Source organism: Pinus tabuliformis, chromosome 8 (genome assembly GCF_031772625.1).
Source record: "Pinus tabuliformis cultivar Carrire ecotype Pingquan chromosome 8, CPIR1, whole genome shotgun sequence".
Lineage (NCBI taxonomy): Eukaryota > Viridiplantae > Streptophyta > Pinopsida > Pinales > Pinaceae > Pinus > Pinus tabuliformis.
Genome location: NC_142294.1, coordinates 2,053,921,451 through 2,053,936,593, shown reverse-complemented (window position 1 = coordinate 2,053,936,593; position 15,143 = coordinate 2,053,921,451). Strand labels below are relative to the sequence as shown.

The 15,143-nt window shown below is 38.6% G+C and overlaps 1 protein-coding gene across 2 annotated transcripts in view; it reads right to left on the bottom strand.

Annotated features, from left to right (window-relative positions):
• The window catches only part of ZCW7, a 57,493-nt gene extending 43,519 nt beyond the window's left edge, over positions 1-13,974 (bottom strand). Inside the window, exon 1 of one of the 2 annotated variants that reach the window (XM_089374969.1) lies at positions 13,159-13,974. In XM_089374969.1, coding sequence (XP_089231095.1) covers positions 13,159-13,654 — 496 coding nt within the window. In that variant the 5' untranslated portion in view covers positions 13,655-13,974. The remainder of the gene's footprint in view (positions 1-13,158) is intronic. The other variant, XM_089374970.1, reaches the window with a different exon arrangement.
• Between the last annotated feature and the right edge of the window lie 1,169 nt (positions 13,975-15,143).

Genomic DNA, 15,143 nt, shown 5'->3' with positions numbered 1-15,143 from the left:
CTTGAGCTAGGTCTGATGTGGCCCATCGCTAGCAAATCTTGGATTGCCTTTTCTATCTCATCCTTGAATTTTTTTGGGTGTCGATAAGGTATAGTGATTACGGACTTGACCCCTTCTTCCAACTTTATAGTATGTTCAAATCCTCTTTTATGAGGTAATCCTGGGGGAATATCACTAATTACCTAAGTAACCTGACACGTGGATTCGGGATTTGTCGGATACGGGGATTCGAGTGTCGGATTTGGACACGTTTGGATACATTATATATTATTTTATTTTATATATATATATTAAAAATTAGATATTTCTTACACAAATTCTCATTAATGATACAAATTCATTGATTTCAAACATAGATCTTCATCTAGATGTAAGTTTTACTGTTTACAAAGTAAGTTAGTAACATTATAGCATGCATAGTACATACAAAATTCAAATGCATGTCACATAAATGGTAAATCAATGAATCATAAATTCTAAATTCATAAATCATAATACATATTCAATTCATTAATGATCCAATAGGAGAAAGAAAAGATAGTAAGATAAAGACACTGACAGCTATAGTTTTCTCATTAAGCCATCAAAATCAAAATGTGTTACATAGGTAGTGCAAAGCCAATGGCAAATAGAAATAGAAAATACAAAACAACTACAAGTATACAAGCCTGAAGGCAGTAGGTAGCCATGACTCATGAGTCATCAATCCTCATAGTCATCAGCAAGATCAGCATCGTTGTCCTCATCATCATAGTCACCACTGCTCTCCTGTGCATCCTCCTCCTCCCCTTTATCCAAAGTCGTCTCTGCATCTCCTGGTGTGGAGGATGACCCCTCTACAGTATCACCATCATCAAATCTAACAGGCTCTAGCACTGGATCATTGAGATCCATGTTGGCCAATGCCAACTCAACACTGTTGTCCAGACCCATATCATCAGGAAAGACATCCCACATCTTTGTCTTTCACTTCAACCACTCTTCCCTCTGCCTGTAAATAAGACGAAAGTTGGTGTGCACATACACCATTTTTGCCCTGGACTGCTCAAGCCTGCTCTTCTTAACACCATACAAATTCCCGTATGTGCTCCAATTCCTCTTGCAACAAGAGGATGAAGTCACCTGCGAGAAGAGCCTCACAGCTAACTACTGTAGAGGAGCGCTTGTTGCCCCATGATTTGTCCACCAAGAATAGGGCTTCTTAGCCCACCTGTCTCTAATCACATCATATCCTGCAAATCGACCAGTGCTAGTGGAAAACTCTGCAAAGGCATCCTCCACCTCATCAGGCAATGCTCTATCCTGAAAAACCCGCCTAAATGCATCTTTCCAACACTATGAGATTTCACCATCCATGTGAGGAGGGAATCTATGGGAAGGTCCACCATTCAACCACTCATGGTTGTAGTATTTTGGGTTCAATGAGTGAGTCAAACAATGTAAAGGTGTGCAATTCTTATCCCATCTGCTGACAAGAATATCCTGTATAGTACCACAAAAGGCCTCTGGTGATCTCTCATACTCGGGGAACTCACTCTGTAGAATAATGCTCCTCACGGACTCAATCATGGAATCCCATCCCTCATAAACCTCTCCTAGGATGGGTTTGTCTGTATCTACAAATCGAACAAAGAAATGATAAGGTCCATGATCTGAATAATTAGATCTACCCTCTCCCACCAAGCATCATCTAGCACTGTGTCCTTCACTCTTTTAGAGGCTATTTGATGTGTCTTTCTCCAAAAAGACCAAAACTCTAAAATAACCATGGCCCTAAGAGCGGTCTTGACCTCCCTCAACCTCTTCAACGTGATGAATGAAGAGGCAAACCGTGTATCCGCAATCCTCAACAATGATAGATTGTTGTACTCCTTGTAGATAGTGAGGGCATTTGTATGAATGAATGGACAATGCAAGGTGTCCAGAACACTTGTGGATATTTAGCCTCCATAATCATATCAGCAGCCTTGCAAACAAATGCATTATCTGTAATGATTTGCACACAAGAATCAACACCTACATCTTCAATAACTTTAATAAAGAACTCACCCATATATTGTGCATCCTTGTATTCTCCAAGTGTATCCACTACTTTCAAGAAAACTAGACCATTCAAGGAAGACACCATGAAGTTGATGAGTGAGTGTCGTGCTGGATCTGTCCATCCATCAAAAACAATGCTAACCCTAGATGTTGGCCACGATGCTTTAATAGGCTCAAGCATTTTTGGCACCTATTTTTTTGCCTTCGCCAACAATGTGGTTCTAAGCTTCTCTGAACCAGGAGGCACATACCATGATGGAGCCCCGTGAGTTAGAGCTCGACACATCTCAATAAATAGAGGTGAGCGTGCAACATTAAAGGATATGAAGTTTTGATAGAGAAAAAACGCAATGGTGAGATCAAGCTCTTCCCATTTCTCTTTTTGAAAAACCTTGTCCATTGGACCAAGTGAAATTGTCTTTCTTTTTGTTGCTTGTCCCCCACTAGAACTCTCAAATGGAAATTTGTTGTTGCCTTTCCTAAAAAATGGAAGGGGGTCATCATTCTTGGTTTTTTTTTTATTTTGCAACCACATTTGCCATACCAACAGTGAACTCTTTTTCCATTTCTTTCCTCTTTTGTAAAGGAACTTGTGTACAAGCTCCAACTCCACAACTTGGTAAAGCCAACAAATGACCTTTCACACGAAAATATGTGCTTGTTAAAGCACTGTGGCAAAAGTTGCATCTCCAATTCACATTGCCTCCTCCCTTCACCTTGTTGCTTGGCCCATTCTCTCTTGTGACATATTTCCACAAGGGATATTTCTCAATGTTACCTTTAGGAGGAAGTCTTCCCTTAACATTACTTGTAGCAGACTCTGATGGAATTGGGGGAGGAGGGGCATCTCCAATGGTGACATTCTTCCCCTTCCTTTGCCCCCTACCTGCTGCCCTTGATTGAGCCATGAATACTGTAAAAAAAAATAAACAAAACATGCACAAATTTGTAAAAGAAATGCATATACAAACTGTTGTAATACAAATGCAAAAAAATAGAAAGGAAATGCACTTACCTGTTGCTTGAATCTCCTTGAAAACACTCAAAACCCTTGGCTCCTTGCTCCAAACTCCTAACAGCAAACCCACATCTCACCTATTAAAAAAGAAATGACAAAAATGATACAAATTAGAGGCATTTTCGCCCTTTTATGGCCGCGCAGGTCCCAGTTTGCTGGATTCGTGTCTAGATTTCGTGACACAATGTGTCCGAACGGGACACGATCCGGATTCGATCGTGTCCCATTCGAACACGACATGTCACGGAATCCAGACATGAATTAGGTCAAATCGAATCTGATTCGATGGATTTGGACACGTGGCCCTCTAACAACGAATCTGGTTTCAGAGCTAAATACCTAGCCATGCTTGTCCAGCACTCGTTGAATGTATGCTTTGTACTGTGGGTTGCCACTATTAAGTATCTTTTGGCTAGTAATCATGCATTCTGTAGCATATGCTACATCCCCATGCCTAAATATGGCCTCCATTCTTCTAGCATAAATGACTTGTGGGTTGCCATTTGCCATGCCTCTCAAAACTACTTTACTTCCATTAGGAGCTTTAAATTCCATTTCCATTGCTTGGTAATCCGTAGTGTGCTTTCCCAACAAATACAACCATTGAACTCCCAGTACCATACTAATATCTACACGATCTATTACATAAAAATCACTAGTGAAAGTGTAATTACCAATTGTTACACTCAAACCTGGGATCACCCATGTGCAATCCAAGTTGTACCCATCTACTATTATCACATCAAGGCCCTCGAACTCTTTTGTGGGAAGCCCTCTCTTTGTTACTAGTGTTGCATCAATAAAGTTGTGTGTAGCTCCCCCATCAACCAAAGTTGTGATGCATTGTCCCTTGACGACTCCCCTGATCCTGAAGGTGTAATACCTGGGGGTTCCTAATAGAGGCACAACCTTAACTTGAAGTCAGGATTTCTTCTCTTTGCATGGCTTTTCCTCTTCTTGAGCTTCCTCATGGGATTGTTCTTCCTTTGGGCTGCTAGGCTCAACATTTGGGGTGGGTTCTCCTTCTTCGACCTCATCGTCGAGGACCACTTCGATGTAGTGGATCTTTCCTTTGCCTAAACATCGATGTCCTGGCTCCCATGGCTCCTTACAAGTGAAACAAAGCTTCTTCCTCCTTAGTTCACTTCGGATTTTGTTGGTATCATCCTAAGACCCTTTTTCCTTCCCAAAAGCATATCATTTATCCATACATTTTCATCATATATCCCTCAAAATCCTTGAATATTGATTATTAATTGTTCTATAGTTATTAAATTGCATAGAAATTAATTTAGGGGTTTTATGTTCCAGAATTAGAGATTTTTGATGACATGATTACAGGAAGTACCCACATCCTGTAATGAGCTTACCGTTTGACATGTGGCGCAGCAGATGAGCCAGAACGAAAGGCATGGGCGAAAAGCAGAATGTCCAAGCATGGACAAACACCTCTCACCCAGCCAAATCGAGCCTCCTATGCATGCGGTCAACTTAAGTCAAAGCAGGGTACTCTGACAGGCAAAAGCAGAAACAGCATCGTTCCATTTTTCATTTTAGTCTTTTTGATTTTTGAAACACTTGGTATGGAAACATTTTGAAAAGGCTATGTAATAAACGCGGCAACAGCACTATGTACATTCATTGTATCGATGACATGGCTGTGCGTACGCATGTGTAAATACAGTCAGGGTTATGTTCAGAGTTTTAGTTTTTGGAATTGTTGAATCGTATTTTCTCAGAACAGAGTTTTACTTTTAATACAAGGACATATTTACAGTCACGAAGCGTGTATACCCTTTGCATTGGTTTTGATTGCTGAACGGTGATAACCAGTATACCCTTAGGCGCGGACGGGCCCTGCGTTCTTCGATTGGTATACTGTCCATTTGTTTTGGTACATTTCAGTTCTTATATGTTGCACAGTGTTTACATTCAATTCGATTTCTATATCGCATATGGTTTGCATCAGAGTATTCACATAGCTTTTGATTTATATCACATGGTTTGCATCACATTTTCGATTTACACAGCTGTTGATTCGCATAGCATACGGGTTGCATAATATTTATATAAGCTTTCGATTCCTACAGCCTTTGAATTTCATTACATAGACATGGTGTGCGCTTATGAACGGGTTATGATTATGTTGAATGGTCAGCACTAGGATCTGGAAGGGAGTGTTGTAAGGGATTCGATCCCTGTGTGACTCATAGAGACATTATCTCATAAACTCTGTTTTGCTTTACAGTTCATTTATGCTTTCTTTATATAGTTTGATAGTGTAAATATCTTGCATGCTGTGTGTGGGTACTAAGCAAGGGTTTTCTGAGTGATACCTCTGTAAGGAGGTTAGAATCATTGCCACAGTCATATACAGTACTTAGATTCATGATTTGATTTGATAGTTACATCTCATGACCAGCATTGTAATTAAGCATATCAGTAGGGTAATCTAGGTGGGTGAATGATAGGTTGCAAATTCCGGTCTTCCGTAAAGAAGCATTGTATCCTACATCCTACTCACTTGGCCAGAGATTCTTTATGTCTATATATTTTAGACCACGCCTCTAAGCTTACGCACCTCGGTCGATATTAAATATAGAGTCCAGTCTAGTACCCTAGCTGGAAACACTACAGATTTCCTCATCCAACCTATCCCTTTTAGGCCAATCACATTGGAAGGGCTTCCTCTCCTTATCTTTTTTACGGATGAAAGGCTCAGGCGGGGCCTTTGATTTGGTTAACGCATTCCCCATATCACGAGTCTTCTTGACAGTGTCTTGGAGAGTTGAGAGATCGAATGCCTTAACCCAACCTTGCAAGGGTTCTAATAGTCCCTCCGTGAAGAGCATGACTAATATTTCTTCATGTGTGTTTTTCACCATGATAGCAATTCATTCGAATTCTGAGATGTATTCTTCATGTGATCATGTCTGCTTGAGTTGTGCTAATTCTCTGAAGTGTATGTTCAAGTTCTTTCAATCAAAACTATGTATCAATCTCTGCGTAAAGTCTACATAAGAAGTGATGTTTGCAAGCCTCAATGTAACCAGACCATGGTACCACCAATCATGCGCTTCTTCTAGATGTAGTGTGGCAAATTGGATAGTTATTGTTTCCAACATAGGATTGAGCCTAAAGTAGGTGTCCAATTTTTGCACCCAAGCTCTTGCTGAACATTTAGATGTTCCATCAAATGAAGGGAGAGAAAGTTTACTTACCTTGAGTGTTAGATAGGAATTAGGTTGTCCCCTAGGTCTATTTTTGTATCGGATGTTGTTGTATTCTTAGAAATTCATGGTTGCTTGAGTACTCTCTTCTAGTGCAGCATACTCCCGAAGTACTCATCAAAGAGTCTATCTGGTTCAACTGCTTCTTGGGTTGTTGTTGCTTGATTATTTGTGAATTGAGGAAGTAATGGTCTGTAGCTTCTTCCGCTCGCTGCCCTAGTATTGGTGTGTACAGTAGGACCAGGGTTATGGTTATTGCTTCCTTCAGTGGCGGCTTTGTTGTTGCCAATGACATTCTGATGTTCTATGAGTCAAGCCATTGGTTGAGTGAATTGTTGTTGTCCTTGAGCTAATACCTAGGCTATGTCTTGTTACCCTTAAATCAATTGTTGTCCTTGTTGTTGTCCTTGCATTAATATACCGTCATTCGTTGTTGCCCCTGGAGTATTGCATGTAGTAAGGCGCCCAGATCCTGTTCTCCTTGCCCTACTCTATCTCCCATGGCTAAATAATGGGTGTTCCTCTTCCTCCTTACTGTGACATTGTTGGTATCTTTTGGAAGCATACAAGGCTCATGTACTCACACACTAGCAGGATGCTCAGCTCTGATACCACTATAGTGATATAGAGAAATTTTTGCCCTAGGTTATTCTTAAGCAACTAGGGTTTTACCACAAAATTCTTTATCAGAAAATGAAACAATTTTTCCAACATAAACATAACCTTCAATAAACAGTCCTGCTCATCAATTATATGTCAAACCACACAGTGCAAGGCAACAATTCCATGGGATTAATGTAGTTTGAATCCAACTATCCAAATATAGCCAACTAGTTCTAGTACAATTCTAACAATTTGAATCTAATATGAATTCCACAAAGCTTAAATCTATATCCTTTCAACCGATGCGTGTAATTCTGATCAGAGAGGTTGCATGGCTTCTTGTCCTGCTATAGGGCTATCCACTGTTGAAAATGTAACTAGTTTCGGTCTTCATAATTGTTGTTATACTCATTTCAATATGTATCCTATGTAACAAACAAAAGAAGAAAAGAAAAAATTATTATTATTAAAGCATGTGTTTCATGTTTCTTATTAATGGTCTTCTAGGTAAAAGCATGTTCTTCATGCTTCTAGGGTTTGTTAGGTCTTAGAATTTATTGTTATGAGTCAAAGAAGTCAACATCATGTTTATAAGACCCTTCCAGGCAAAATGTAATTGGAAAAGAATTATTTTTTAGTCTATAGAATCTTGGAAACTCCAAAAGTACAAGTCGGCCCTGGCAACTTCAAGTTGGCCTAAAGGAGGGAATTCGACCCCTTGGAAAGGCTATATAAAGGAACAATTCGACCTCATTTGTCACTCACTCACCAAGAACTTCGATCTGAAGGAAAAAGGTTCGATCGATAGTTGGGAAGCAAGAAGACAAGAAGAGCGAAGGTCTAGAAGAAGAAGAAGACTATTTTTTGGGCTATCTCTCTCTCACGCGTGCGAAAGCCTGGGGTTTCTACATCTATAAAGGAGGCCGAAATTGCAAATCCAAGTTGTAGTAGGATGAAGTGCAGTCTTTTATTGCTAGAAGGAAGAATACTCTATCTTGACCTTATTGACCTTGGGAGGAGTTGTCTTGCTCAAGGAAGGTCTCAAGAGGAAGTCGGATTAGGGTATCTGCAACTGCTACAGGGCCAAAGTTGCAGATCGAAGGAAGCAGTATTGAAGCTGGGAGGTCGAAGTTGCATTTCGAAGATGGTTAGTGCTAGATGAAGGAAGGACTTGTTGTAAGGGTTGACTTGGCATTTGGAGAAGGACTTGGTCTAGGTTTTGGGTCTTTGTCTCATCTGAAGCAGATTCTATAAGAAGAGAAAAGTTTTTCCGGGTTTTTCCCCTTGGAGAGGTTTTGCCCTAGCTGAGAGCCTAATTTTTGTGTCCTCTATTGCTATTGCATTTGTTCTTGATATTTGCTTGATGGAAATATCTAAATAAAGAACAGAAGAAGACTAACTAAGCTTACAAGAAAATATTAAGGTTAAGGAAAATTGGAAATAATAGCTGCCACTTTACATTTTCCAACATCCGCCATGTGAATTTAATTTCAGAATAGGGTTGCAAGAATACACAGTGACTAAAAGGCTAAGCAGGTTCTAGTTTGCGTCAGAACTCCTTCACAAAGCCCATCACCAAGTCTTTTGTGTTTGTTTCAAGGACTTCAACCTATTCCAGACCTCAATCTCTCCTTAATGAGGGTTCGATCTACCCTGGAATGATTTTGTTCACACTCCAACACCTTCAGTTAGTCACAAAATGAATTCATACCATAATTTCAGCCCAGGACTATCCAATAGAATCTTGGCCCACCTCAAAAGGGTTTCTCCTCTACCACAGGGGGTCTTCACATAGATTTTAAACCTCAAGAAGTTTGATTAGTTTTAGGAATCCCTCATTGTCTCGAACATAAATCAGCTTCAAAAAAATTCGTTTAGCTTCAAGATCACTTCGCTACTTCATGGGCTTCAAATCTAATCATGAATTAGCCTCAGTAATTTCATCCAGCTTTAAGTGACTTGATTTGACTTGCTGCTTCATAGATAGAGAATTCCCTATTGCCAGAACAAAGTACAAAACAATAGAAAATAGAACTAACTAGGGTGGAATCTTTCACCACCGAAATTAGTAGGAGAGATGGGGTCTTAAAACCCTGTTAAAATTGGCAACTAGGGCCAAACTCCATGTGGGTCATCTTATTTATGGCAGCTGATATTTTTATTGGATCCCTCTCGTTGAGAGGTGTAGGATTGATACAAAGATCATCCAATTCCGATAAGTATTTATGGAGATCTGAATTTATTTTGATTATGGAATTATTATCAAGCTGACTAGCAACTTATGTAGGCGCTAGAAGCCCAAACATCATGTCTATTCAACTTCTACGTTTTTAGTATAAATAGAAGAGGACTTAAAGACATTTGATATACACATCTCTTGTGATCTCTCTCCACGTGTTTGGGTTTTGTGGACAGAGAGATCTAGAGGAGAATACGTTGTTCTAGAGGTTGATCTAAGCTTACCCTAGCTGCAATCAAAGAAGGCATAACCGCCGTCTGATTGGAGCCCAAGTGCCCCAGCCGAAGGTGAATCAGCAACCCTAATCTACGCAATCAAGGAGGCTTCCATAACACAGTGAGGGGAGGATTGAACGCTATCAAAGGAAACCCTAAAAGAGATCTAGCCGCAGTCATATAGGTTATATAAGCCGCAGTTGGAAAGGCCTGAACCAACAGTATGTGAAGGCCTAAATCCACAGTTCTAAAGAGCCCTTATACACTGTCCAAAGAGGCCCTTACACGCTAAACAGAGGTGCCCTAAATCTGCAGTCTATTGGGCCCTAATTCACAGCTAGAAAATGATCCTATTATGCAGGAATTTGACTCTAATACGTAGCTACAGGAGGAGACTTAATCCGCTGGTCAAAGGCAGTCCTAACAGCCATCATAAGAAGACTTAGTTGCAATCCTGAAGGAGATCTAATACGCAACCTAACTGCAGTCACCAAGCCGCTGTCATGATGAATCCATATTGCTGTAGATGACAGCGTGGACTGTGTTAAGCATGTTGTTGTAGATGACAGCGTGGACTGTGTTAGGCATATTGTTGTAGATGATAAATCCATATTGCTGGACAGAAGTATCCACTGTAAAGAGGAGCCTAAGTCTGGTTGCTTAATGAATGATGCACAGGCAGCATGATGATCATGGACTTAAAGGGCAGCATGATGATGAATAAGATCATGATGAATGGGCAGCATGATAGATGATATCTTGGGCAGCATGATGCATGGGCACCATGATGTATGAGATCATGGGCAGCATGATAGATGAGATCATGGGCAGCATGATGAATGGCCAGCAAGATAGATGAGATCATGGGCAGCATGATAGATGAGATCACGGGCAACATGATGTATGATATCATGGACAGCATAGTGATGATGATGCATGATGCAACATGATGGTGCTACACGGTAAGGTGCAGCAAATGGACGAGATGCAGCGCTATGATAGGTGAAGAAGTCACCTTAGAAAATCAGTTGAAGCAATATGTCTTCAACTGATCTCTGTAGATATCAAAAGTCAAAGCATTGACTTCTATTGTAAATGTACTATCTCTCTCACTTTCTCTGCTGAACTTTGAAGAACATAAAAGAAGAATTGATCAAGGGTTTCCCCACATTGTGGGGTTTGTCCCTGGCTAGCGCCACATCTTGTGTCCTCTTGTCTTGGCTTGTCTTCTGCGATTTATATTTATGTTCTATCTGCAGTTTACTTTAATGCTGATGTGATTGTTAATCTGGAAAAGATAATGAGCTAACTGTGAAAATTGAAGTAAATTGCTCTAGCATAGAATCTTGGCCCACCTCCGAAGGGTTTCTCCTCTGCCACAGGGGGTCTTCACATGGATTTTAAACCTCAAGAAGTTTGATTAGTTTTAGGAATCCCTCATTGTCTCAAAAGCTATGATCTGACCATAAATCAGCCTCAAAAAAATTCGTTTAGCTTCAGGATCACTTCGCTACTACTTCATGGGCTTCAAATCTAATCATGAATTAGCCTCGGTAATTTCATCCAGCTTCAAGGGACTTGATTTGACTTGCTGCTTCGTAGATAGAGAATTCCCTATTGCCAGAACAAAGTAGAAAAAAACAGAAAATAGAACTAACTAGGGTGGAATCTTTCACCACCAAAATTAGTAGGTGAGATGGGGTCTTAAAACCCTTAGAGCTACAGCGCAATAAAACAAATGATTTGATCCACAGTTCACAATGATTGATTTGATCTCAACTCTCCTCTATTTATAGATTTTACATGGGCTCCAAAATGTGAGGGGTTGTGGGTGCAACCCCCAATTTTGGGTTTTTTAGCCCCAACCGATCCAAATTTTGCCCAATGTTGCCCCAACATAAGAAAAAATGGGTTTTTACCTATTTATCAAGACTATAGCCTACGGGATCAGATAGGCTATTTTGTCCTCCATTAGCCCATCCATTTGGAGAAGACATTACACAAAGGCCTCCTAAGTCGGCCTACACAAATTATGGAAATTAACATAAAATAAATTTCATTTTTGGGTTTCATGTAGGCTCAAAAGGGACAAGTCAACCCCACCATGAAAAGGTGTGTCCATAGGGGTAAATGCACCCATTCGACTTGTATATATATATATATATATATATATATATATGATGTGACACTTCATTTGATTGCTCAGTCATCATCATCTCTCTTCTATAGAAGACACTCATGGGATCAGAAAAATGATGAAGTGGCTGAAGTTTGGACTTGGTTTTTGGCACAGATTTCTAGGCAATTTATCGTAAACCTTGCTGAAGAAGAATTTCTCCTTGAAGAAAAGTTGCTGGTTTTTCTCCCAAGTTTGGGTTTCCCATAGAAAATTTTGTTGTCTCTCTTGTGCATGGCTATCTCTTTATGATCTTACTGTTTTTGTTGCATTATTGTTGAGATTTTCTGCGTATAATTGTTTAATGATATCAGTCGCATAAAGATAAATTGTTAAACATCATTAGAGAGTAATTATCAGATCAGAAGATTGGTTTCTACTGTTCATATTGTCGAAAAGTCAACAAGAAGTTGGTGTGGCCAAGGTCGGGTGTGACCCCAGGTGATTTTGACAGCTTAGATGCTCCTGGATCATGATTTCTTAGCCAAAGGCTACTCCACAAGTCACAGACAAAAAACAAAAAAAATTCCGGTATTTCACTGTTGTTATGATTGTTCATCTCTTTGTTGTTAGTAATCTTAAAACTGTTTAAAGTTTTGATGCAATTATTACCTTGTCAATTTCAGAGTTTGGGTTGCTTAGTTTTCAGATTTTCAGATATAGGTCCAGATTTCATATTTTTCACATTTCAATTAGAGCAGCAGAATTCTGGGTTGGTATAAGTGCCTCGATTGACAGGCAGATGTATAATCAGATTTTCAGTTACAACACAGATTATTTAGTTATGTTCAACTACCTGAATTATTTTTTGAGGATTCTCTGTGCTAGATGTTCACCAACCTGGATTATTTAATCGGTGTGTCAGACCCGCTGCTAATTAAAATTTCAGAATGCTGCTAATTGCTCAATGTACTGCTGTTGTTATTGAATCTATTGTTGTAATTTGGAAACTCTGTTGTTATTATGCAAAAACTTCTATTATTCCAATGCCAGTGCAGTTCTTGCGTCCAAAATAGTTTTGGCTCATAACAAGGGGGTCCCTGGCAACTTAAGTTCAAAACGGAATAAATATATCTTTTGGATTTCAAATGCATCTTACTCATACTACTGAGTTTGCATAAAGATAATTTCACGATTTCAGATGTATCTTATGCATTCTTCTAACTTGAAAAAGATATTTCTTCAGGGTATCAACAACATCTTCTCCATAGTTCTGAGTTTAAATAAACACTATTTAGTATTTTAAATACATCTTTTGCATAAATTCGTCGGACTGTGGTTTAGTGGTGAAGATGGAGTGTTGACACAACGACGACCCGGGTTGAAACCTCAATAGGCATAGAGCCGTGATCATACGGTTTAATCCGGACGGGTATAGAACCCTATCGAGTAAATTAGTTGGCAGAGTTTGACAGCCCAAGTTAAAGTGAGCTTTACCATGATACTAGGTTCACAGTGCCCCAGGCCCCCCGGCCCACAATCAAATAAAAAACAATGAAATAAAATAAAATAAAACTACCTTTACGGAAAAAACAAAAACATCATCTGCATACTTCTGTCCAAGCTTTTAACATTTCAAATAAAAACCTCAAACACAGAATTTAAATTCACTTTAGGGTTTTCGAGTACTCTACCTCGACTTCTCGCTGCATAAAACTCCTCCCAACTCATTTTCATCTTCTGAAATTCATCCTCCGCGGGAACCTCCGCTGAGATCCGCAGCTTCAAACCCTCGACATTCAATTCCACGCCATCCAGTTTCCCGACTACGTAATTCTTCCATTCTTCGAACCTCTCATTCAAACTCCTGGTCTCCTCTCTCATTCCTCTCTCTACTTTTGATAAATCCCACAAATAGACTACCCCGGAGGCCACGGGTTCAACTCTCTTCCTCTTCTTTAAGTCCTTGAACTTCTCGACGGTAATGTCACCGTCAGAGACTGTGATTGCGAGGGAATCCCTGAGGAGATTTGTGAGCGAAAGTCTCAATTGCCATTCGTCGATGGGCTTGAGGAAAATGTCTGACCGTGTGAAGGAGAGGAGGATTTTGAGCCTCGGAATAAGAGAGAGGTTGTAGTCCAGAACTAGCGACTCCGTTGGCAGTAATTCAGGTTGCTTCGCCATGGCCATGGCCACTTGAAATCGTTGGAATCCCAGAATTTAACAATCTAGCAAAGATACTGGTGTCACTGGTGTCTTGTATGGAGGGCTGTCCCAATTTAGCGACATCAATGAATTTAGCGTGATCAGCTAGGTGCATCTAATAAAAATTGGGGCAAAGAAATAGATACATGCATCCCTGTGATGTCGAGGTTTCCAGCATAGGGAATGTTCGGCTTTGTCAACATCACATTGGTTGAAAAGTTGTCACATGGCGTACTGAGAATCTGAGGTCTGTTTTCAGAACCGTCTATCTTTCCCGGGTGTGGTCAACTAGGGTTGGGTCAGAGATACACAGTAGAGAGATTGTACTGTGACATGTGAATTTTTAAAATAGTGTGGGTTAAGGTTTAAATTATGAGGTTGATGTGAATGATTTAGTAAGTGGTAAAATTCTTTGTTTTGTTAATTATTTTTATGAAGTTGGATAATAATTTTCATTATAATTTTATTATTAATAAAAACATTAATTATGGAATTTTGTGAGAGTTGAGGGGTAAGTTATAAGGTCATCTAATTTAATAAAATTAGAATTTAAATTATTATTTTTTTAAGAATTCTCTTTGTAAATCACATTCTATTTATTTTTTTAGGGTGAGGCATTTCTAATTACTTAAAATTAATTGTTGCATTATAGTCTAATATAAGAGATGTTTTCACATTATATAATATTAAAATTAATTGTTGCATTATAGTTTAATATAAGAGATGTTTTCACATTATATAATATTAAAAGATTTAAATATTTTAATTAATTAAAATATTTATTTTAAGTTTAGATATTTTAATTAATTTAAGTATTTATTTAAGTTTAGATATATTAATTTAGATTTATTTTAGTTCTAGATTTACTAGTACTGGGAGATTTGATCTTTCTCTGTACTTGCTTGGTAGATAGTTAAGATAAATTTAGATTGGGCTCACTCAACATTTCTCTTCTTGTTTGATTGAATATGAGAGCCATATATATGTTTTTTAAATATTTACGGAGATCAATAGTTAAAAGATATAAGGTTAATAAAGAGGTATAAGAGCTTTAACCTAGGAACCTCACTATAGTTCTTAAATGGGTTTCTTTTATCCATTTGATCTTGATATAAGAGGCTTTGAAATTGATGTTCATTTAAGATGTAAGGCAAGGAGGTATAAGAGCTTTAACCTAGGAGGCTCATTATATTTGTTAAATGGATCTTTTTTATCCATTTAATCCTTTCCTTTTCCTTTATTACCTTTATTTCTCCCTCCAAACCCTTTTTATTTAATCACAATTTCATTCTTTTTTTTCCTTCTCTTTTATTCTCATATTATTATTTATGCTATATTTCTCTTTTATTCTCATATTATTATTTATGCTATATTTTTATTGATCTTAAATCTTTATTTTAATTCAAAATATTCCAATAATTTGATTCTAATTAATATTTTCAAATTAAATTTATAGAATTAATAATATTGATTT